The 22,091-nt window shown below is 39.5% G+C and overlaps 1 protein-coding gene across 7 annotated transcripts in view; it reads right to left on the reverse strand.

Moving 5' to 3' along the window:
• MIER1 (MIER1 transcriptional regulator) overlaps positions 1–22,091 on the reverse strand; it is a 60,752-nt gene that overhangs the window by 15,195 nt on the left and 23,466 nt on the right. For all 7 annotated transcript variants that reach the window (XM_004607085.2, XM_004607087.3, XM_055140830.1 and 4 more), the window contains 6 exons: positions 16,957–17,118; positions 15,636–15,768; positions 10,978–11,042; positions 7,526–7,598; positions 2,583–2,734; positions 1,423–1,504 (listed from right to left, as the gene is read on the reverse strand). In XM_004607085.2, the coding sequence (XP_004607142.1) occupies positions 1,423–1,504; positions 2,583–2,734; positions 7,526–7,598; positions 10,978–11,042; positions 15,636–15,768; positions 16,957–17,118 (667 nt within the window). The remainder of the gene's footprint in view (positions 1–1,422; positions 1,505–2,582; positions 2,735–7,525; positions 7,599–10,977; positions 11,043–15,635; positions 15,769–16,956; positions 17,119–22,091) is intronic.

A 22,091-nucleotide genomic window follows, 5' to 3' on the forward strand; every position in this document is an offset into this window, starting at 1 on the left:
GCCTAAGCCCTCCGATTTTTGTTGAGCAAATTCTTTCATTTGTTACATACTGACACATGAACAGTCCTATTTCAAATAGTACTTGTGTTATATGTGTACTGGACTGGAGCAATAGCACAGTGGGTAGGGCATCTGCCTTGCACAAGGCCGACTCGGGTTCGATTCCTCCGTCCCTCTCAGAGAGCACGGCAAGCTACCCATGGCATATTTGATATGCCAAAAACAGTAACAACAAGTCTCACAATGGAGAAGTTACTGGTGCTGCTCAAGCAAATTGACGAACAACAGTGACAATGATATGTGTCCTGAACAAGCTATAACAATCTGCTTTTCAGCAAATACTAAATTGAGAAGAGCAGTATTATATCTTCATAAACTAAAGAGCTAAAGTAAAAACTCAACCCGCTGTGCTATCACTCCAGTCCGAGGCAGGTATAGTCTCCTTTACTTACTTCTACTGCTTCTGAGACACTGAGAATATTTTTAAAATCTATATTGTCTGAAAAAGAATTTACATGGAAAATTACCTTTTAATGTTTTATAAGGGAGGGATCTAGCTTTACGTTTCCTTAAAATGGTCAAGTCTCCCAGTATGAATTGATTGGACCCTTCCTCACTGATACAAAAAGCAGCTTTTATTTATTTTCTTTTTGGGTCACACCCTGCGATGCACAGGGGTTACTCCTGGCTCATGCACTCAGGAATTACTCCTGGCAGTGCTCAGGAGTGGGAATCAAACCCGAGTCGGCGCATGCGGGGCATACGCCCTACACCCTATGCTATCACTCCAGCCTCTGAAAAGCAGTTTTAATTTTGGAATTATTCCAAATATTATATTTTATTTAAAATGTTATTATATATCTAAGATATGCCCATTTTCAATTCCATTATTATTCTTAACTTCTATAATTAAAAAAAATCAAGTATGCAATGTTCAAATTTCCTTAACTGAACCAGACATGAGTATACATATATTTATCTATATATATGATCTATTATGAAAGGTATTTCAAATCAATCTCCTAATTTTTCCTGCATAGACTTCATGAGGAAAGATATAGCTTGTCCTTTGGTTCCCACAATCTACTTTGTACTGGTTACATATCCTTATAGCTACTCAACAAGTTTTTCAATTTCTCGTTCAGGATAGGCGATGCGTGCCAAAAGTAAATAAAGGACCAAACGTGATAACCTCTCAGTAACTGCATTGCAAGCCATAATGCCCAAAAGTAGAGAGAGATTATGGGGGAATATTGTCTGCCATGGAGGCAGGGGGAGGGTGGGAAAGGTGGGGCTATACTGGGGATATACTGGTGGTGGGGAATGTGCACAATTCAATAAAATAAAAAATAAATAAACAACAACAAAGTAAAAATTCAGCTACATCATGAAAACAAATTAAAGTTTAACATTTATGCTTACCTCTCGCTGCTTTGACATTAAATCTCAATCTTCTCAACGCTTCCTCTGTATCAAAGTTGCATTTAACCAGTTCATACAATGCCTAGAAAAATAAAAGGCTTCAATATATAATCTTGGTTATGAACAGTTCAAGATTACAATTTTCTTGCTGTTGACTTCAGGAACACACCCAGAGGTGTTCAGGAATTACTCCCAGCTGTGCCTGGGGGAACAAACAGGGTGCAGTGCCAGGGACCGAGACCAGATCTCCCACATGCAAAGCATTCACTCAGCCCATTGAACTATCGAGGCCATATAATTTCTTTCCTTTTGTTTTTTGCACTTTGGTTTTGGGGTCACACCCAGTGGTACATGACTTACTCCTGGCTCTACACTCAGGGACCACTCCTGGTGAGCTCGGGGGACCATAGGGATGGCAGCGCTAAAACCCAAGTTAGTTGTGTTAGAGGCAAGTGCTCTACCCACTGTACTATCTGGCATATAGGGAACACAATATGAGAGTAAAATCTGTTCAAGAATCTAGTGTCATGTTTTCATCTTTTCTGAACGATACTGAATACAACATACTGAGGACAAATTCAATCCTACTAATTACTTATGCATTAATTCCCTATTAAATTAAAATTTTGTTCCTTATACAGAAAGAATAGGATAAATAAAACATTAATTTGCAGCACTGAATCCTAGTAATTTAGAAATAATAGCAATAATTTTATTTAAAAAAAATCACAGTTCATTTATAGTTTTGGATTTGGGAGTTCTTAAATAATTTTAAACAAGTGAAAAACAAACAACTTTTAAAACGGCAAAAAATGAACATGCTGCTACTGGGTTCACAGTCCTGTCTATGCAGAAGGAGCTACACTGCCTTAGATGTGGATTCCCAACTATGCCTATGTGTACCTACAGACTAGCTGATAACCAAAGGCAACTTAAAAAGCCAAATTGAAAAAAAATGCAGACTCAATGGAAACTTTTTATTTGAGCTGAAATCATAGTAAATAAAAAAAGTGTGTTAACACTTGGTACTTTATGCTATTAACCAATTCCATAATACTACAGAAAATGTAACGGCTAGAACAAGTACACTGATTGTGACAGCAGATACATATATAAATGTAAATGATCCGGGGGGGCGGGGCAATGTCGTATCCACGTACCTGTTCATTGTCCTTAATATGAGATCCTTCAGGAATGGCTTCAACACCTTTCTCATCACCTGTTCTTCGAGATGCATCCTTAAGAAATACAATCACTTTATCTTCCGCTAAATATTCAGGGTCCCACAGGAGTTGATCATCATTTTCATATACTAAAGTAGTGAAAGAAACAACATCAGAAAAGTCAAAAGCATCATCGATGAACAAGCAATTCACACTTAAGGCTAAATGCTGAGGACGTACACCAGCACCTTCTGCCTAGAGGACCTAGAGCGAAAGTTCCTTTCCATATTACTGCCTCATCCCTGATATGGGAATAATAACCCTATCATGAAGGTGTAAGGCCTCTACCGTACCATAAAAAAAGTCCGACGCGTATTATGGTTTAACAGAAGTTCGCTATAATGATATTTCTGGAAATGAATGGTTAAGAGAATGATCACCAAACGTTACTGCTTAGTAGGGAGTTATTTCTTTGTATTCTTCAGTAATACTTGAAAATGTGTTATTATCAGGGCACACAATAAAACTTCCATGATAATTTCAACCTTGGCGTTGCTCAGGGGTCACTCCTGGAAGTGCTTGGGGGATCATATGGGATACTAGGGGACATGAAAGGTAAATGTCCACCTACAGTACTATTGCTCTGGTCCCTAGATGTTTATTCTTAACCTCCAAGTTTGGGGAATATTTTGCTACATTTTAAATGCCAAAGTCTAATTGATATGATAATAATGGTTACTAGACAATATTATGATGTAATAAGGAGGCTTAGAGAAGAAATATCCCCATTCTTAAAAGGTCACTGTGACTGACATGAGTTCTAAGCTAGTTGAGTTTTTCCCATATCCAGGTTTTAAGAGACTGGTCTATTTCAACAGTATTAACAAATATGGGTAATGATACATGTGTTCATCTTTTATAAGTAACTTAAAAAAAACAACAATCCGTCGAATGTTCACCATGAATATTTTATAAATTTATTTTCCTATTCACATCATAATCCTTAGCCAGCATCTCTCTGCTTTAAAATTATGTCACGTAAGCAAACAAACTTGATTTGGAACACTGAATTCAAGTTCTTTCTCTTAACTTATTTCTCCGAATTAACCGTCTGCTTCTCAATAAAGCTAGACCAGGGTTCTCATTCTCACTAGCACGGGCACTTATAGCCAGGTAATCTTAGCGGTGCTGGTGGCTAACAGGTGCCGGCTGGAGGGCTCCCGTGGACTGTGGGAAGTACATCACAGTCCCAATGATATCATTTTATCACTGAGCTCCAGACACGCACGGTTTAGTACATGGAGAAAAAAAAGACTCGAATAACTCTAAAAAGATCATGCACCCAGCATTTCTTTAGAGTTAAACCTTTCCAACCTTTCCCACACAGTGTGAGCCGACACGACCCTGGGCCCCAGGAATAGCTAGTGGGCAGGTTGGGGCAAGTCAGAGTTCAACACATTTCAATGGTCTGAGAAATGACTTCGGCAGGACCTGACTCAAGTGGAGTCCATAGGTCTCAGAGAGCTTTGCTGGAGCAGAGGACCGGGAACTCCAAGTTCTCCTGGTTTCCTATCCAGAGTGTACAGTGTAAGACGGCCTGCCACTTTAGCTTTCGAATAATAAAGAAAAAAAGGAGAGGGTAGAGAATCCTGAGGACTTGATTTTTTTTTTTTTTGCTTTTTTGCTTTTTGGGTCATACCCGGCAATGCACAGGAGTTACTCCTGGCTCTCCACTCAGGAATTACTCCTGGCGATGCTCAGGGGACCATATGGGATGCTGGGAATCGAACTCAGGTCAGCCGCGTGCAAGGCAAACACCCTACCCGCTGTGCTATCACTCTAGTCCCTGATCTTGATATCTTAAGAGCCCCTGAATCCAAATGATTTGAAGTCAGACCACACAGACCTCTCTATTAAGATAAACGGATTAAAAAAAAAAAAAAAACAACTGGGAAGGGGAGGGGAGGTGGAGGAAGTAGCAGCGAGATAGTACGCAGGGAGGGAGCGTACTTGCATGTGGCTGACCTGGGTTGGATTTCTGGCACCACATAAGGTCCTGACTCAGTACTGTTGGGTATGCCTCCACCCCCCACCCCTGTCCCCACATATCCTAAAATCAAAATAAGTTCAAAGGAACAGATCTTAACAAATCTTATTATTGCAACTGTTTGAATTAGTTTAGAAATATAAAAGGAAAAAAAAAAGTGATCTCTCCAGGATACACAATAGGCTTACTTGTGTCAACGAAAAAGTTTTGGACCCAACTACTAATTCTTACAGTAAAGGTATCAAAATATACCTTTACCTTTAAAAATAGCTTTGTGACATTTTTATTAAAGTCACCTAAGTTTTGAGTGCTTATATGCCAAACTGGAAGAAAAAAAAAAGAAGGCCTGCAAAAAAACTTTTAATAGGAGAACAAGCAATAACCCTTCAGAAGCACTTTTCTTCTCTTCTGCAGTGGGGTGAGGATGCACTCCTAGTGGTACTTGAAATTACGCAATGCTAAGACTCAACTAAAGAACTCCCACATGCAAACCATGCGCTCCAGCCCTTCTGAGTCAGCTCCCCAGCTAACCGGGGTTTACGTAAATAACTCCACGTAAGTCTGGTTGCGTGTATGATGTACTCTTACTAAGATGGCTTCTAGGTTATCGTGACAAGTTTAAACTTCGGTAGCTACGATGTTGGGGAAAGGCTGTTTTCACACTGGAACCACAGTGATTCTTCTGAAGCTAAATCTACTCGAAATCTCACACAATCCAATGTACTTAAATTCTCAGAGTGAGAAAGCTTCATAAATCACATCTTTTCCTGAAAAAATTGTGTGATTTTTCTAAAATCATTACATTTGAAAACGCTAGAACAAAATTTACATCAAAATCATAATTACTGTGGTATTTGACAGCAAAATGCTTGACAAGAGAAATGTTAAAAGTAACTTGCTACAATAAGATGTTCTCCTACAACCTACTAAATATAAAAATTTCAGAGATGTTACTATCTTGTGTATTCAGAATTTTAAAAATGAAAAAATGTCAAGTTTAAGTTCTTTATTTGGCGAGAGAACTCAATGTGAACATGTGCCGACCATTACATAACATTAAGTGAAACAAGACATTTAAAATTTAGCTATAAGGGCCAAAAGGATAGCGCGTGTTTTACATGTGGGAGGCCTGGGTTCAATATATAAATAAGCACATCGGGGTCCCCCAAACATTAACACCGGGAGCCCTAGCGCACAGAACTGGGAGTCACACGCCCAACCATCTAGCACTGTCAAATGTGACCCCCCCAAACCAAATATTTTTCAAGTTAAGCAAAATTTAATCACAAAAACAATTTTTACATACAATTACAATGTCTCCACAATCCATGTGCATAAAATGTTAATGTTACATTTGATATTGACACCTATATTATAACTTAGGTAAAACTGGGTGTCAAAGTGTAAGCAGTTCATTCTGCTGGGGGCTAGAGACTGAGTACAGTGGCTAAGGCACTTGGCTTGTCAGCAGCCAACCCAGGCTAGATTCTTGGTACCACTTTTGGTTCCCTGAACACTGCTACGACTGACTCCTAGAGAAGACAGGACTAAGCCCTGAGAAAAGCAGGATGTCCCCTACACCCCCCACCAAAGATATCCCTGCCGCCAGCAGAATTTACTGGACTATATTCTCCTTAACTCTCTCTGACCTGCTGCTTACCCTGAAAGCAGGTGCATACTTATGATGATAAAGTTCATTACTCTATTTGGGGGTTCGGGGTAGTGTCTGGGCCATAGTCAGCAGAGCTCAGGGACCATATGAAGTGCCAAAGACTGAACCAGGGTTGCCCGGCCACCTGTAACTCCTATACCGTCTCTCTAGTCCTATAAAGTAAGTTTAGATAGGTGTTCCCCAAGTTCACAATACCCCGCTCCCCCTTCAGGGGTAGGGAGAGCAGAGGGGAAACACTGGAAAGGTGGGGAACCTGAAGTGCAACAGGGGTAGGTGAGCGAACTATTTTTGGCAAGAGATAGGGAAAATAAATTTGAAAACTGTTGATTTAGATTATAAAGGAAGTTCCTGAAAAGAATACTAAAAAGCAAACAACTAAAAGTTCCTACATCTCCCAAAAGGCTCTGTACATGGAAACTAAGAAAAAGACAATGAACAGAGTGCTCAGTCTGCCACAATGCACATGAGCTCATCACATATACATTCTCTCTGGAATTCATCCAAAATGACTGAAAACAGTTTTTGAAAAAATTCTCAGTTAATATCTTAAAATTTTTAAGTATGACTTCCCTGAGGACTTTTAGATAAAATAATGAAAAGGTCACATAAAACTTATATACACAAATTGCTCCGCCAAACTAAAGACACAACTATCAAAGTAGTAAATTTTAGAAACATTAAGTTTTGTAAGTAAGAAACAATGTTCATGAAAACTTTTAAACCCGTCTAATAGCTGTCAAAGTCTTTTTTTCTTGGCCCCTCCCCTTCCCCCCATCCCAGGCCCCCTCCGTTTTCTTGGCCACATCCAGCTGTGCTAAAAGCTGTGTTTGGGATCACTCCTGGCAGCGCTCAAAGGACAGTACGGGGTGGCAGGGATGGAAACAGGGTGGGCTGCATACAAGGCAAGAGCCCTAATCAAACTTCCCCAACCCCCAAAGCCATCATTTAAAAACCTCAATTTTAGAGGTTATGAAAAGGTCAGAGTATTCAAAATAAAAATAAATTTAAAGTTTGATGTATCTTTAGAGACTTGGTACCCAAAAAAGCATTCATTCTTTTCTGTCTTCTTTTTCACTATACTTCTACAAAACTGGAAAAATAAAACATATTCCTTTCTAGAGAAATATGAAGGAGACTCTCTCATAAGACAATTCCACCATAAAATAACACTTTCTCCCTTCAATTACATGAAATCACTATGTAACTTTACTAATAACTCACCTTTTTCATTTTCTTTGTATCTACAAATGCCAACTGGAATCTCCGCTTGAAACATGGAGCCAACCATAATCTCCTATTAAAAATTTCCAAAGCATTAGTAAGATCTTAAAACACAAGTTTTATATACAGTTCCCAACCTTACCATCTTCTTGGGAAAACTGCCTGATTTTTCTGCATACAACATATTTAACCAAGTAACAATCTAACAGGAGCTATTATGAGGATGAATGAGTTAATAATAGAGCTTAGTTGTGATTGGCTGCAGACATTAGTAAAGAACAATGAACCAAAAGCAAAACAGACAATGAGTACCAACTATCAACAGACGTAAATGAATGCTCGGAAAATTCAGTAAACAGTTCCTTGAAATAAAAATCAATCTCAAATATTTTTATAGTATCTATATTTTGACAATGGTCTTAAAATATGCAGGCAACACTGGGGAAGGGTTAGAAACACATGTGCCACCCACATACAGAGAAACTCTGGTGTGGACGACACCAGTGTTTCAGCCTTATTCGAACAGTCTGAGAAGCAGAGCTTTGCAGGCAAGGACAGAGAAGAATTTGGAGACAACTCCAAGCAAACGGATAAAACTCCGCAAGGACAAGGTTAATGTTAGCACTTCTTTCTCTTCTTTTTTAATGTTCGCATTTCATTAGAAAACTAGAAAATGAAAATGTAACCTCTCCAAGCACAATTTAATCTTATTTTAAGGAATCTGGAATCAACTCAACAGAAGAAATTAGAAGAAACTCATAGCTTAGAAAGGCAACTGGTTACAAGAAAGACTGTAAGACACGGGGCTCAAAATTATGTGGACCTTTGTCTGTGGCTGAATGTTAAGAATAAATTTACTACATTTTCAAATATAGATTTAGGAGGAAAAGGTGCACGGTTAAGTAAGTCTCAGAATTTTAATATGTTCTTTTCTCCTGTCATAGCTTCCCCTGATTACAGCATCTCGTTTTCCCTAATAGAATTTCTAAGTAATAATCTTCATCAGTATTGTTTGACCTTTCAGCCTGCACATCAGGACCAGTTCCAGTATTGGCCACAGACCAGGAGAGCAAACCACTGATCTACATAAAAACATTATTTCTATGTCTAAAGAAAAACTTGTTTTCTAAAAACAGTCTCATATCCAAGTTTTTTTTATTCTTACATAAGAATTTTTTGTCTTTCACTATCAACACCCAGGCTCCCATTCTTGTTATTTCTTGTGCCCGTTTACTTTAATTACCCCTGTGCCAATAAGCACCAATATTCTGTTCCCATAAAAATTCCATTTTTTCTTAAAAGCCTTAGAAGACAAATCTCCAAAATTTCATGTTACCACACACACACAGTAATAGAAAAAAAATATAGAAAATAAAAAATGAAAATTATCAAGGTTTACTGGGTGATCATATATACTTCTCCAGATGAGGCGTCTCATGCCCCTAAGCAACGAAAGCTTCACCTTACCCAAGTTCTTCCTCCTGAGCTTTGTTCCTTCTATAAAAACTAAATCCCCCAAATAACTATATCACTGTCATCCCATTGCTCATCGATTTGCTCGAGCAGGCACCAGCAACGTCTCCATTGTGAGACTTGTTACTGTTTTTGGCATATCGAATACACTACGAGTAGCTTGCCAGGCTCTACTCTGCAGGCGTGATACTCTCGGTAGCTTGCCAGGCTCTCCGAGAGGGGCGGAGGAATCGAACACAGGTCGGCTACATGCAAGGCAAATCCCAACCCACTGTGCTATAGGTTCAAAGATCCCTGTTTTCTATAGTATCTTTCATCCATCAGGGAGTCAATTTTTTTTCTTCTTCTTCTTTTTTTTTTTTTTGGTTGCTTTTTGGGTCACAACCAGCAATGTACAGGGGTTATTCCTGGCTCTGCACTCAGAAATTACTCCTGGCGGTGCTTGGGGAAACATATGGAATGCTGGGAATCGAACCTGGGTCGGCAGCGTGTAATGCAAATGCCCTACCCGCAGTGCTATCATTCCAGCCCCAGTCAAATTTCTTAACCCAGAAACACGAAGCTAACTTCCTCTTAGTATCCTAACCCACATCTACCTAATCGTAAAAAAATCTCTTCTTGCTGACACAAAATCATGGGATAGTCCAATTCAAATTTTACAAATGATTTAATCATCCAGAGAAACTGTAAAAGAAAAATCTTCCTTTAAACGGGAAGAGGGAATCAACTTTTAGAAGTTTGCCCCAAGCATTTCAAGACCAATTAAAATCAAAATACCCACATCAGGTACTGTTTTTTTATTTTTTACAAAAGAAATTTTATTGAAAGAAATTTAGAGAGAGATGTGAGGGGAGAAAGATAAGAATATATGATTAAGAGAGAACATGTGCATCCAGAGTGAAAAAAGTGACCAAATCAGATTTTAAAGTATTACTGTATCACTGTCATCCTGTTGCTCATGGACTTGCTCACGGGCACCAGTAACATCTCCATTGTGAGACTTGTTGTTACTGTTTTTGGCATATTGAACACGCCACGGGGAGCTTGCCAGGCTTTGCCGTGTGGGTGGGATGCTCTCGGTAGCTTGCAGGGCTCTCTGAGAGGGACAGAGGAATCGAACCCAGTTCGGCTGCATCCAAGGCAAACGTCCTACGCGCTGTGCTATACATTTTAAGTATAAGCAGCATATTTTACAAGCTATCTTCAGTATATTTATGTTGAGTCATTCTTCAGCTAAGCAGGTATAATTGTTGTATGTACTCAATAAATGATCAAATCTAAGGAAAAAACCTCTGTGGGTTTATTTTTCCTTGGGGCCCAGGGGGAGCCTCCCCAGTAGTGCTCAGGGGCCCGGGGCCCTGCCCTGACAATCCCAAGTCCTGTGGCGTAGCCCTGAGAGTTCAGCAGCCACTGCTGCTTGGGCCTGGGGCGCTGGAGAGAGACAGGGGCATCCCCAGCGGTACTGGAGAGCGGCAAGGGGAAGCAAGCGTGGGCACGCAGCGCTGGGCATTCGACTCAGGGCTTGGCACACCCTGCAGCCCTCCGTGTTACCTGCCATGTCCCACAAAATCATCTTTATTTTAGGAAACAGTCAGCAATGCCCAGGGGTCACTCACGTGGCACTGAGGGCCGAATCTTAGGGCTACGGCGCATACAGCAAGTGCCTTAGCTACACCATCTCTCCAACACCTGCACGAGCTATACTTGCTGGAGGGCAACAAAATTCTAATTCGGCGCTGACTCAGAAATTTAATTTCTGTACTTGCGTTGAGTGGCAACATGCTCAAAAATGGCGCATTTTCAGATATATTATTAGGAGAAACATTTTCTCACCCTGGATGTATCAAAGGAAAATCTAAACACATACCAAATTTCTAAATGTCACAAAAGGACTTACCAACAACTTTATCTATAGTTAGTTTTACAAAATTAGCTTGCTTTCAAAAGGATAAGTTTTGAGAAAACAGGGTTCTAACTACCTTTTTCCAGTCTTCTGATGGGATATAATCTTCATCTTCTTCAGATTCTTCCTCTATTTCACTATCTAAAATAAATAAAATAAATCTATGAATTTTTATATTGCCCATACTTATTTATACGTACATCATTAAAAAATTTATCACAGATGATTTAAACATACCCAAATCAAACCAAAACATTTCTAATCGAATAACCAGCACCCAGTTGGCTTTAAAAAACAAACACCTCATAAAGTTTTCAAGACAATCCTAATCTTAAATCTCATACAAAAGCTTTAGGAAAAAACATTCAGTCAAGCTAATATTTTCTAATTCTAATTCTGCTAACAATCTGGTGATAATAAATTGTATGATCTCAATTTCTTCCCTTGTTTTAAGATTAATGTTTGGAGAGCTCGTGTAGCACTGTTTCGGGGAAAGCATGTGGAGCACAGACAAGTAAGGAAAACTCTCATTCTTTTCTAAACCCTCTTTATCTTTCTATTCAGAGAAGGCAAGCTGTTTACATTTTAGAGAAAGAATATATTTACATAAATACTGGGAACTTAAGATTGTTCGCATCTTCTCAACTCTAAAACTGCACAAAGAGATAAAAAGGCTAACATTGTATTCAAAATTCTTTCTGAAGCACTATATGCACACAAATATATCCATGCGCCCATCACAATCAAAATACAAAATATCAGGCTAGAAGTATGAGTAACTATTTCAAGAGGTTGATCTATTCATTTTAAAATTAAGAGAAAAAGCATTTAACACAAACCCAAAGCAAGCCTTATCTTCAGGGGGAAAAATTAAAAGCCTTTCCTCTTGAATCAAGCACAGGCCAAGGCTGCTCACTCTCACTCAGCACTCCTATTCAATATAGTACCAGAAGTACTTGCCATAGCAGTTAGGCAAGAAAAAGACATCCAGAGAGGAAAGGAAGAAGCCAAGCTTTCACTATTTGCAGGTGACATGATACTACACTCAAAAAATCCTAAAGACCACAAAATCAGCTTAACTAAAGAGGTGAAGAGCCTGTACAAAGGTAACTACAAAACAATACTTCAAGAGGTAAACGAGGTCACGAGGAAATGGCGACACAGCCCCTGCTCAGGGATTGGGAGGATGAACACTGTCAAAATGGCAAATACTCCCTATAGCATGATACAGAGTCAATGCAGTCCTGTAAGGATACCCATGACACTTTCCAAAGAAATAATTATAACAGTCCTTAAATTCATATGAAACAATAAACCCCGTGAGTAGTTAATACAATCTTGGGAAAAGGATGATGGGAGGCATCACCTTCCCCCACTTCAAACCGTACTACAAAGTGCTAGGAATTAGAACAGCATGGAATTAGAATAAAGACAGACCCACAGATCAATGGAATAAAGCTGACTATCCTGGCACAGACCCTTAAATACATGATCATTTAATCCTTGATAAAGAAGCAAGTAATATGAAGTGGAGCAAAGAAAACCTCTTCAACAAGCAGTGCTGGGAAAACTGAGCAGCTACATGCAAGAAAATAAACTCAGACCTCTTTCTAAAACCACACAATAGATCAAGATGGGTTAAAGATCTCAGTATCAGACCTGTATCCCTAAAGGTTCATGGAGAAATACATAGGCAGAACTCTCCATGACATTGAAGCTAAAAGAATCTGCAAAGATAAAATACAACTGACCAAAGCTAAATAAATGGGACTACATTAAAGCTTCTGCACCTAAAAAGAAATGGTGACTAAGATGCAAAGACAGACCATGAAATGGGAAAAATACTTACCTAATGTCCATCTGTAAGGGGCTAATATCAAAGATATAAAGTGGGGAGAAGAAATGAACAGAAGCTTCTTCAAATAAATACAAATGGCCAAAAGGCACATGACAAAATGCTCTATATCACTAACCATCAAAAAGATGCGAATCAAAACAATGAGATACATTTCAACCAGAAAAACGGGCACAAAGCAAAAAAAATAACAAGAATAACTAGTGCTAGAATAGATGCGGGGCGAAAGGGACTCTCATTCATTGTTGCTGGAAATGCCAACTGGTCCAGTCTTTTTGGAAAAAAATATGACCATTTCTCAAAAAACTAGAAATTGAGCTTCAATATGACCCAGGATACTCCTTCTGGGAATATACTCTAAGGGCCCAGCAGACAACACATAGAAGTCATCTGTACTTCTTTTATTCATTGCAGCACTATTTACAATAGCCAGAGTCTGGAAACAACCCCAGTGCCTGAGAATAGATGACTGGATAAAGAAACTATGGTACGTCTACACAGTGGAATACTACACAGCTACCAGGAGAAATAAAGTCATGAAATTTGCTTATAAATGGATGGACCCAGAGAGTATCACGCTGAGTGAAACGAGTCAGAAAGAGAGGGATAGAATGATAGCATTAATTTGTGGGTTATAAAAAAAACATAGAATGAGACTATTAGCCAAGGACTATTACCTTTTTTCTATTACAGTAGATACCAAAGCCAAAGAGGCCTGGCCCATGGTTGGAACTTGCCACAAGTAGGAAGGAGAAGGCAGTTAGGATAGAGAAAGGGGCACTATGACTACTATATAGTTGGAAATAATCATTCTGGACAAGAATTTAATATGAAGGGATATATATGATAACCTTTCAGTGCCTGTACTGCTGGCTATAATCCCAAAAGAAAAGAGAGTGAGAGAGTGAGCAAGAGAGGAGAGTTAGGGGCTGGAGTGATAGCACAGTGGGGAGGGTGTTTGTCTTGCAAGCGGCTGACCCGGGTTCGATTCCCAGCATCTCATATGGTCCCCTGAGCACCGCCAGGAGTAATTCCTGAGTGCACGAGCCAAGAACAACACCTGTGCATTGCCAGGTGTGACCCAAAAAGCAAAAAAAAAAAAAAAAGAGGAGGGTAAGTGAGAAAGAGTGTGAGAGAGTAAGAGAGAGAGGAAGGGAGGAAGGAAGAGAAGAAAAAGAACAGTGCTTGCTGTAGAGGTCTGTGTGTGAGAAGGGGGGGTGGAAGGAGGGAAACTGAGGATACTGGTGGTGAGAAATGTACACACTTGGTGAAGGGACCAGTGTTAGAACACTGTATGACTGAAACCAAATCATAAACATCTTTGTAACTATGCATCTGTTTAATTGTGATTTAATTAAAAAACAAGAAAAGAAACATGAGAAAGATAACATTTACTCCAAACAAAATTAACTTAGTTACCACCTCACCAACTGATTTATCCTTGCATTGATACATTTTCAACTGGCCCATCTCTTTCATCAAAAGTCACAATTATTAGAAGTACAACACTTACATCTAAACTTAATGTGCAGCAAAAAAGCATAGTCATGCTTAATTATTATTGCATTTCAGGAATAGTTATTTTTTCTCATGCTCTTACTCTTTTCAAAGACCAGAAATTAAGGCTACAAATTTAATGATTTGCTCTTATTAAAGACTTGTCCTTTAGAGCAGTATCCTTCAAACTTTATTACAACTGTAGACTAGCACCTCTCCTGCACACCTGCCTCAAGACCAGCAACTATAACCAAGGAGACAGACCAATAGTTTTCCACTTTTTTCTCCCGGAGGACTGCAGTTGAAGGCTACTGTTCTAGACTAGTTATTGTAACAGTAGAAAAATTAAGTTCTTTCTAATGCACAATATATTCCCACAGCTGAATGGCAAAATAGCCAGCTTTGCAAGCTGTGAGGCTGCAACACAAGCCTGGCAAGTGGTCCACATAGGCCAAGTATGGTCCCCTTGACTCTGAAACCTGAGACACCCAGTGAGCATAAGCAGAAGGCATGTGACTAAGAATGTGAACCCTGGGCCAGAGAGCGTAGCAGTGAAGGGGCCGGTCCTGCACGCAGCCAACTCAGATTTGACCACTAGCACCAATATGGTCCCAAGCCCCACCAGGGGTGATGCCTGAGCACCACCACATGTGGACCCAAAACCAGAAAGAATGTAACCCAAGCAAGCACTACAACTAATAAGTGTGCCAGCTCTGAGTGGCAACACGACAATGTATAAAGCACTACAACCACGCAAGTGTGCAGCCCCCGGGTACTGTAAAACTAAAACAAACAAATGTTTACAAGGCCAAAAAGTCAGTAGAGCGGGTAGGGTGCTTGCAAGGAACACGGTCAATAAGGTTCCATCCTCAGCACCTCAAGCATTCCCAGGAATGAGCCCTGAGCACAAAGCCTGCTAGCAGTAAGCCCTCAGCACTGCTGGGGATGGTCCCAAGACAAAAAATGAAATAAATATTTCTATCATGTCTTTAGATCGGGGAGTCACTGATTTAATGCTTATACATCATACAAACAATGACTATAGTGTATATTTTTTAAAGGCTGAGACAAAGAGAAGAAAAAGACTAAGATTTGAAAACGATGATGAAACAAACTAAGAATAGGGATAGGAGAAACACATTCAAACAACTTTAAATACTAAGAAGCAACACACTCAAATTCAAGTAATGCAGTGAGTGATATATGACTGTACTATAATCACAAACTCTGAGGCCCCAGCACTACAAGAAAATTCCATATTATAGTTGAGTGAGATTTAGAATAAATTCAAACAGCAGTAAACAAAGATTGAGAACTTTGGTTCATATATTTAGCAGCAAAAAAACCCTTTTTCCTGATTATAGCAACTAGTAAATACTTACTTGTATCAAAATATTTACATCGCCGCGGGCGCATTATTTCTTGGGCATCTTGAGAAGCAGCAGACTGCGGTGGATCTTCGTTGGAAGACTGAGTCTCATCCTCTTGACCTGATGAATCCTTTGCATTTTCTTCCTGTGATTAGTAAATTAAGTAGGTATAGAATATTATAAGTGAAATTTTTGTGTGTTCAAAATAGAAGACGAAAATGAATGTAGTAATTAGGTATGGTGGCCTGGATGGATCCTAGAACGAACACAAACACACACACACAGACAACACACAGACACACACAGACACAGACACACACGCACGCACGCACGCACGAGCACCAGAGATGGCTACAAGGACAGGAACAGCTGCTTTGCACACAGGTGCCGTAGGTGAGATTTCTGGCACTGCATGGTCCCTACCGCATACTCATGCACCACCAGAGAAACCATGAGCAACAATGGGGATGGCTCCAGAATAAAACAGGAAAAAAAAAAGAATGGAAAAACTGGTAAAATCAAAAATAACTTTTAGGGGGAAAGTCGTGGCAAGTCTTGGAGTACGATGTGCTGCTGGTGATTAAACCTATGTATTCCACAAGCAAAGCATGTACTCCAACCCTCTGAACTATCTCCCCACCCCTGAGAATTGACTTATTATTCTGATAAATAACCCTGGCTGAATACAATACTAACACTTGGAAGTGTTGGATAGAGCACGTGTATGTCTGTCTGTACATATCCATGCATATACACATGTATATAAACTCTGAATTATGTATTATTCTTAGAACCTCTTCTGTGTATCTAAAATTATTTCAAAATAAAACTACACAACTGTCAAGGAGCCTTTATTATTAAAAAAAACAACCACACACATGCATTTCTTAAGTCAGCACAATTACCACAAAAAATCGTGGTACAAGAAATGTTGATAAGACTGAGAATAGGCAATGAAAGAAATCTTAAATTATATAGGGCTAAACTGTATTTCTAAGGAGTAGATTTTGAATTTCAAGTATGGTTTATTTTTGGAGTGTCACTATCTGTGACACTGAGGCACCCCCAATGACGCTTAGGGCTCTGCAACTCAGGAATTACACCTACTGGTGCTCAGGGGACCATATGCGATGCCAGTGATAGAATCTGGTCAGCCACATGCAAATCAAAAACTCTATCTGCTGTATCTTCACTCCAGACCCATCAATTTCTTAATTTTTAATATGTAAATACTTCATAATTGGGAAGATTATTAAAATAATTGCTCAATGTATTAATGAATTATAACTTCTAAAAAGAATAAAAACAATTCTAAAAATATATATCCCCTTACTTTATTTTCCCCACTACAGCCACTGTTATCATCATTATCAGCATCTTCATCTTCATCGCCTTCTTCTTCCTCTTCTTCCTCCTCCTCATCTTCTTCAGGGAGTCGAATTGTACTGTCATAACCATAAAGGCTGAGAAGTTCGTGGATTGGCATGTCGCCTTCCTAAAGAAACCAAATGTTCATTTCTGAATGAATTTCTCATTTCTATAATTTACAAATCTACAATCATTTCATACAACAGAAGACGCAGATTTTTATCAAGAATTCTCAAATTCTTGCAGTGTGTCCAAAAATAATTCTGAAACCTAGGAAAATCTCAGTATTTTAAGAATTCCAGGAAGACTGCCAATTGTAACAAACAAATTCTTAAAGCAATGAAATTGGTTTATGACTTCTTTGGGGGGGGGTTTATGGTTCTGTTTTTTAAAATGTTTTGTTATTATGTCACACCCAGAGGTGCTCAGGGCATAGTCCTAGCTCTGCACTCAGAGATCACCCCTGGCATGGCTCAGGTCAGGACCCATATGGGTTGTCAGGAATTGAACTGGGTTGGCTGCATGCAAGGCAAGCACCCTGCCCACTGTGCTCTCTCTCTAGCTCATATGACTTACTCTTTAGGGTAATCAATTCAGTAAACATAACACTATCTGTGACACTCACATTTAATACCATATAAAATCAACCGCCAGTCAATTGCAAACCTAGAAAGGAGATGGAAGTCACAGCCCAACCCAAAGATTTTAAAAGAAGATTGTTATACTATCACCACTTCACAGGTAAGACCGCGAGGATGACCAAGTAAGCAATTTCACCCACAAACGCCAACCTGTTTATTAAGTAGCAGAGCCATATTTAAGTTCCTATTTAAGTGTATACCCTCATGTGTCTGCCATACAGTCTCTGCCAAGGATTTCTCCCATTCCTACAAAGGAGATCCGGAGGCCAGGGAAGTAGTTTTAAATGTTAACACATATGCTTTAGAGTAGGCTCAAGACCTGACACCACTGGGAGTCTCCAAGCATCACTGTGTATGGCCCCAAAACTAAAACCAAAAGAACATCCCAAGGGGGGAATTAAATACTTATATACAGAGATATGAAATCAACTTTCTACTGAAGGTACTCTAATGACCAGTATGTCGAGAAGCTGAGACTTTTTACTAAAAGAAAATTCAACCTAAATTATATGACCATATGAGAGACTCGGAAGGAAAATTTAACCGAGTCAGTTCAGAACCTACAAAACAAAAATATTGGGAAAACATATTTAATATTTCCCAAGTGGCCTTATTTATGGGCAGAAATAAGTTTAGCCATATGCCAAATACACTGGTATAGTAATAAAATAACCTGATGACACACATAAATCATACAATTCCCATAACCTAATTTGAGAGCAAGAAGCAATTAATAAAATGTAATTTGAAATTATAAAGCACTAACACTTCTATTTCACTTTGTAAATGGATATTGTAGTTATAAACCCACATACACATCTGTTTCTGTACACGAGATGAATTCAGAGCTGTGACCTAAATTTAATAATGACTTGTAGTAGCCACAACCTGAAAAGTGCCAAGTCTATCAGGTAAGGCAATACACCCCCTTGGTTAAATGAATAGTTGGTATACTGAAAATAGGGATCTCGAGATAATCTCATCAATGGCCACGATCCAGAGATTCATTATAAATCTCTCTGAAGAGAGCGTAAAATAACTCGCTTGCCACCGGACCCGTGCTAAGCTGTTTCATTCAAGCACCCAGAGTGGGGCGGGTGAGTTCCCCTCCCCGCCCCAAGGGACCCAGCCCCGGCAGCTGAAAACCTCCAGAATTCAACCACCGTCATGCTCAAAGCCGCTCTCCACACACTCGGTCCCACCTTCACACATAAGAGAACCTATTCCTGGACATCTCACACCTCATACCACTCATTTTCCAGGAGTACCACACCACATTTGATGGGCCCAAAGTAGAAGGCCACCAATCTTTGCGGGAAATATACTTTTACAGATATATACAAGCACACAAGGCTCAACCTTTAACATGTTAGTGATCTCTTATAGAAGGGCTTAATGGCCCCTGGGTGAAATACAACAATCTTCACACACTTTCCTCTAAGGAAACTCTTTGGGAGCAATTTCAGCACGTAATTCACAATGAACACTGTATCACTTTATCACTGTCATCCCGTTGCTCATCGATTTGTTCGAGCGGGCACCAGTAACGTCTCTCATTGAGAGACTTATTGTTACTGTTTTTGGCATATCCAATATCCGTATTGGATATGCCAAATTCATAATGAACAATACAAAATAAATTATTTCGGTTCTGCTTTGGGGCAGGGGTTGGGGTTTGGAATGGGAACATCTGAAATGTGGTGGGAAGGTATAACGGTGGTGGGATTGGTGTTCGAATGTTAAATGTAATCAAATATTATGAACTACTTTATAAAAAAAATTAGCACTGCCCTGCACTGTTGTCCCACTGTTCATCTATTTGCTCGAGAGGGCACCAGTAACGTCTCCATCGTGAGACTTGTTGTTACTGTTTTTGGCATATTGAATAGGCCATAGGTATCTTGCCAGGCTCTGCCATGCGGATGGGATACTCTTGGTAGCTTGCAGGGCTCTCCGAGAGGGATGGAGCAATCAAACCTGGGTCGGCCACGTTCAAGGCAAACGCCCTACACACTGTGCTATCGTTCCAGCCCCCGCCAAAAAATTAAATTAAAAAAATAGGTGTATCTATCATTAAGTCTCAAAATACCGTAACACTGCTTAAAGGGTTCATGGATCTAGTCATGCAGATGCATGATCTGGTGTAGAAGACAAAAAGTTGATAAGTAGAAGTCGGTATTTATTCTTTATTTTTTTACTTGGGTATGTGGGAGGGGGAGAGGTGCTCAGGGCCTACTCCTGGCTCTGCTCTGAGATCACTCCTGGCGTGCTCAAGGGGACCACTGGCAGTGCTCAGGTTAGAACCTGGATCCACCGTGTGTCAGGCCAGGCCTTACCCACTGTACTACTTCTCCAGCCCTAGGACTCACTATTAAAAATCTCAAAAAGAACTTTAAAATTGAAATGTAAGATAAAACCAGAAGGTTAGATGTACACAAAATACCGAAAGCTTCCATAGTGTTTTTTAGTATGTGTCAGGCATATGATAAATGCTTTATTCCAGAATCTTATTCATACAATGTAAGTCGAGTATATTTATTACATAATCTCACCAGATCTTTAAAAGTAGCAAAACAGTGTATTTGTTGTCCTTATTAGCACCGTATCACTGTCATCCCATTGCTCATTGATTTGCTCCAGTGGGTACCAGTAACATCTCCACTGTGAGACTTGTTACTGTTTTTGGCATATCGAATATGCTACAGGTAGCTTGCCGGGCTCTCTGAGAGGGACGGAGGAATCAAACCAGGCTAGGCTGTGTGCAAGGCAAACACCCTACCCGCTGTGCTATCGCAATCTGAAGGTTGTCTTATTAGCAAAGAAAACCAAGTAGAAATAAATTCCAGGAACAAATACTCTACTATGAATGAGTCATCTAGCATGAATGAGTCACTAGTATAACTAGTATAAGGGGTAAACTAGGAAAAATGCTTCAGTTTGCAACTAACATTTACAAAGACTTTCAAGACTTCATGAGGGGCTGGGGTTGAAGTTCAGTGACAGACTATGGGCCTGTGAGGTCCTAGAGTTGACCCCCAACACCACAAAAATAAGTAACAATTCACGAGGAGCTTGTTCATATTGACTTCAACTTTAAAAGTATACTTTTTTTTAACTGCTGAACTGATACTGTAACTTATTTTTTTTTTACTATTGAACAAAATGGTACTTGGCCTGATAACACAAAAGCAGCAGATTATCACCCACGAGAGCATCTTCAGTCCCCCAACCTTTGATCTGTTTTATTTAAACGCAGCAGAATTGCCTCGAGAGTGTTCCCAAATGGACTGCTAGCTCCCACCCCAAAGTTTCTAACTGAGCAGTGCTGAAGTGGGGCCTGAGTATCTTCATTTTTTTAGGTGTCAAATGACACTGACACGGCCAAAATAGGACCGAGCCCCTTGAGAAACACCCCAAGAACCACTTACCTTAAAGGTCTAAGACATCTAACACGCTTCTCAGTGGGAGGTAAATACAGTAACACAGCCTGAGCTAAGTCATCTTTAATAAAGCTTACCTCTAACAAATGACACTTAATTATGTGTCTAAAAGATGACATTAAAAACTGCATTAAAAAATATTTAACTGCTGTGAAGGCCACACCAAGAAAGTTCTCAGGAGGCCATTTGGTGCAGGGAATAGAACTCTGGGTTTCACATGTCATCTACCACTTGACCTACATCAAGACCCTTGAAAGAATCTCTGAACTCTTATCAAGAATGTGGAATGTTTGACAATCATAATCATATTTTTAAAAACCAAGACTTCTCCCTCTTACAGGCATTTTGTGTAATTCACATTACAAAAATCATTTTCTCAAAGAAAAATCTAGTAATGTCTCCAGTAAGCAGAGAATAGAGGAGTATTAAACGCAGTGATCACAGTGCATTTGAAGGAGAACTCTTTGGCTTTGAAGAAAATTGTAAGAACACCAGCACAGGTAAAGAAAAGCCACTTACGTCAAGGAAATGAGAACTGTACAAGTACAAACACAAAAAGTGAATAATCGTAATTAGAGCAAAGGTTATCCAAAGTAACTGGGGGAAAAAAAAAATCAAGGGTTGACCTTTTTACTTGCTTTCTCAAATTATTTACTTGATTTCTAAGGAGATCTATTGTATCCTATGCTTGATTCAATTTGTGAGTAGCTAGTGAATAGTGACTGAACCTATAAGATAGTTTAGAAAAAAATTACACACACACACACACCATAAAATGTGCAAGATAGACAGTGAAAGACTTAGTTTGCCAGGGAGACTGAGTTAAGTTGGAATCCTCTGTTATCATTCACATGGGATATAATCAAAATTTAAACTAAAGACTGTTGTGAAGAAAAATCTCTAGACCTTGGGTCAGGGGAGGGGAAAGGGGGGAAAACAACATAAGATACATAAGATTTAACCATGGTTTAATGTACACAAGAGGTTCTCATGACACAGAATCTTACTTCCAGGCATTC

This window comes from Sorex araneus, chromosome 5, assembly GCF_027595985.1.
Source record: "Sorex araneus isolate mSorAra2 chromosome 5, mSorAra2.pri, whole genome shotgun sequence".
In the NCBI taxonomy this organism is placed as follows: Eukaryota; Metazoa; Chordata; class Mammalia; order Eulipotyphla; family Soricidae; genus Sorex; species Sorex araneus.